General features: G+C 40.0%; 1 protein-coding gene across 1 annotated transcript; it reads left to right on the forward strand.

Moving 5' to 3' along the window:
• Positions 1-224: 224 nt before the first annotated feature.
• LOC110011414 lies at positions 225-3,151 on the forward strand (the record flags this gene model as incomplete). The annotated part of the gene is given in 5 exon segments (XM_020691492.1): positions 225-1,028; positions 1,434-1,686; positions 2,113-2,758; positions 2,894-3,084; positions 3,087-3,151. Coding segments are annotated over 5 exon segments (1,959 nt in total), but the record flags the coding sequence as incomplete, so codon positions are not given.
• Positions 3,152-3,158: the final 7 nt, after the last annotated feature.

Genomic DNA, 3,158 nt, shown 5'->3' on the forward strand with positions numbered 1-3,158 from the left:
AGCCAATCAATCCAGATCGATGTCCTGTCGCATCTAATGACGTCACATAGTTTTTTTGTCATCAATGCATGGTTCAAGGTATTGATGTCCTTGAACCCAAGTCCTCCCTCCTCCTTTGGTCGGCATATATCTTTCCACGCAACCTTGGCATAACCACTATTCGTCATTCCCTTCCACAAGAAAGCTCGCAACCGTTTCTCAATTTCATTAATAACTTTCTCTTGCATGGGCTCAATCGGGAAATCGTCGATGTTGTGGAGATGCACCACTATGTAGAACTTGAAGAGATGGTACACCAAGCCATCAAGGTGGAACAACAACTCAAGCAAAGAGGACATTTGAGGAAGACTTCTAACTCGTCGGCATTCGTTCCATGGAAGAACAACCCTAAGAAAGACACCCCTACTACATCAAGATTCAAGCAGGCAAATCCTAAACATGATGACAAAGTTGCTACCAAAAAGGTACAGCCTGAACCCAATTCTTCAAGAAATCGTGATATAAAGTGTTTCAAGTGCCAAGGAAAAGGACACATAGCAAGTGAGTGTCCTAACCGACGTACAATGATCTTCAACAATCATGGAGAGTTGGAAACCGAGGAAGAAATCACCGACAAAGAGGAATCATCAAAAGAAGATGGTGATGGAGAGTATGCCGAAGAAGGAGAATTGCTTGTTACTAGAAGAACCCTTAGTGCCCAGATGTTGGAGGAAGATAATTGCCAAAGAGAAAACCTGTTCCATACACGCTGTCAAGTTCATGGAAAGGTATGTAGTATGATTATTGATGGTGGAAGTTGTTGCAATGTGGCAAGTACTGAATTGGTTCAAAAATTAAGTCTACCTACTTTCAAGCACCACCGCCCGTACAAGCTTCAATGGTTGAATGAGTGTGGAGAGCTGAAGGTGACCAAGCAAGTAAAGGTATTTTTTTCAATTGGAAGATATAAGGATGAGGTTTTATGTGATGTTGTACCAATGAAAGCATGCCACATACTGTTGGGAAGACCATGGCAGTTTGATAGGCATGTAACACATGATGGATTCCAAAATCGTTACTCTTTTGTGCTTCGAGAAGAATCAATAACTCTCAATCCGATGACACCAAAACAAATTTTGCAAGATCAAATCTTGAGAGAAAAGAAAAGAGAGTGTGAGAAAAGGAAAGAGAAAGGAAAAGAAGAAAGTGAAAATGAGAGTGAAAAAAGAATGAAAGATTCAAAAGAGGGAGAAAAAGAGAGCAAAGTTGCGAGAAGAAAGAAAAAGGAGAGGGAAAAAGAAGAGAAAGAGAGTTTACTAGTTGCTAGGAAGAGTGAAATCAAGGAAGCTTTGTTTTCTCGACAAAACCTCATAGTACTTGTGTACAAAGAGGCTATGTTGAATTCTTACGACCTAACCTCTTCTTTGCCTAGTGTTGTTACATCTCTTTTGCAGGATTATGAAGATGTCTTTCCGGATGAGATGCCACCAGGTTTGCCACCCATTCGAGGGATAGAACATCAAATTGACTTCATTCCGGGAGCATCCTTGCCAAACCGCCCAGCATATCGTACCAATCCCGAAGAAACCAAAGAGATTCAAAGGCAAATCCAAGAATGGATGGCCAAAGGTTATGTGAAGGAGAGCCTTAGTCCTTGTGCAGTTCCGGTGTTGCTCGTACCTAAGAAGGATGGCACATGGCGGATGTGTGTCGATTGTCGAACCATTAACAACATAACGATAAGATATCGCCACCCTATTCCTAGGATAGACGATATGCTTGATGAGTTAAATGGTTCAACTATCTTTTCTAAAATTGATTTAAAAAGTGGTTATCATCAAATTAGAATAAAAGGAGATGAGTGGAAAACCGCTTTCAAAACAAAGCATGGGCTTTATGAGTGGTTAGTTATGCCATTTGGACTTAGTAATGCACCTAGTACATTTATGAGATTGATGAATCATGTTTTGCGTGCATTTATAGGCAAATTTGTGGTTGTGTACTTTGATGACATCCTTGTTTATAGTAGGACTTTGGAAGAGCATGTAACACATTTAAAACAAGTCCTAGAGGTTCTAAGAAAGGAAAGGTTGTTTGGAAACTTGAAAAAGTGTGACTTTTGCACTAACAAAGTTATTTTCCTTGGTTTTGTTGTAAGTAGTGAAGGAAACACAGTTGACGAAGAAAAGGTCAAAGCTATTCAAGATTGGCCAACCCCCACCACTATTGGAGAAGTGAGGAGCTTTCACGGCCTTGCAAGCTTTTATAGGCGATTTGTGAAGGACTTTAGCACCATGGCAGCCCCATTGAACGAGTTAACCAAGAAAAATGTTCCATTCAAGTGGGGAAACGCACAAGAGAAAGCCTTTCAAGCTATAAAAGAGAAGCTTACCCATGCACCTTTGCTAGCCCTTCCCGACTTTGGTAAGACTTTTGAAATTGAATGTGATGCAAGTGGGATTGGCATAGGAGGAGTTCTTATGCAAGGAGGTAGGCCGGTTGCATATTTCAGTGATAAATTAAGTGGGCCAACACTTAATTACCCTACATATGACAAGGAGCTTTATGCATTGGTTAGAGTATTGGAAAATTGGCAACATTATTTGTGGCCAAAAGAGTTTGTAATACATTCTGATCATGAAGCACTCAAGTATATTAAAAGTCAAAGCAAGCTTAGCCGTCGACATGCAAAGTGGGTAGAGTTTATTGAGTCATTTCCATATGTGATCAAGCACAAGAAAGGTAAGGAGAACATTGTTGCTGATGCACTTTCAAGAAGGTATGTTTTACTTTCAATAATGGATGCTAAAATTCTTGGTTTTGAGCTCATCAAAGATTTGTATGCTAATGATGTTGATTTTGGTAAAGTGTTTGGAAATTGCAGCCCAAGCATTGGATGGGATAAATTCTATTTGCATGATGGATTTTTATTTCGAGCCAACCAGCTTTGTGTTCCTAATTGTTCTATTCGTTCATTATTGTTAAAGGAAGCACATACTGGGGGTTTGATGGGTCACTTTGGTATTTCTAAAACTTTGGGAGTCTTGAGTGAACACTTTTATTGGCCAAAGATGCGTAGAGATGTTGAAAAGTTTGTGGGAAAATGCATTGTCATAAGGCAAAGTCAAAGCTTAATCCCCATGGATTGTACATGCCCCTCCCTATTCCTAGTGTACCTT

This window comes from Sesamum indicum, unplaced genomic scaffold (genome assembly GCF_000512975.1).
Source record: "Sesamum indicum cultivar Zhongzhi No. 13 unplaced genomic scaffold, S_indicum_v1.0 scaffold00236, whole genome shotgun sequence".
Taxonomy (NCBI): Eukaryota; Viridiplantae; Streptophyta; class Magnoliopsida; order Lamiales; family Pedaliaceae; genus Sesamum; species Sesamum indicum.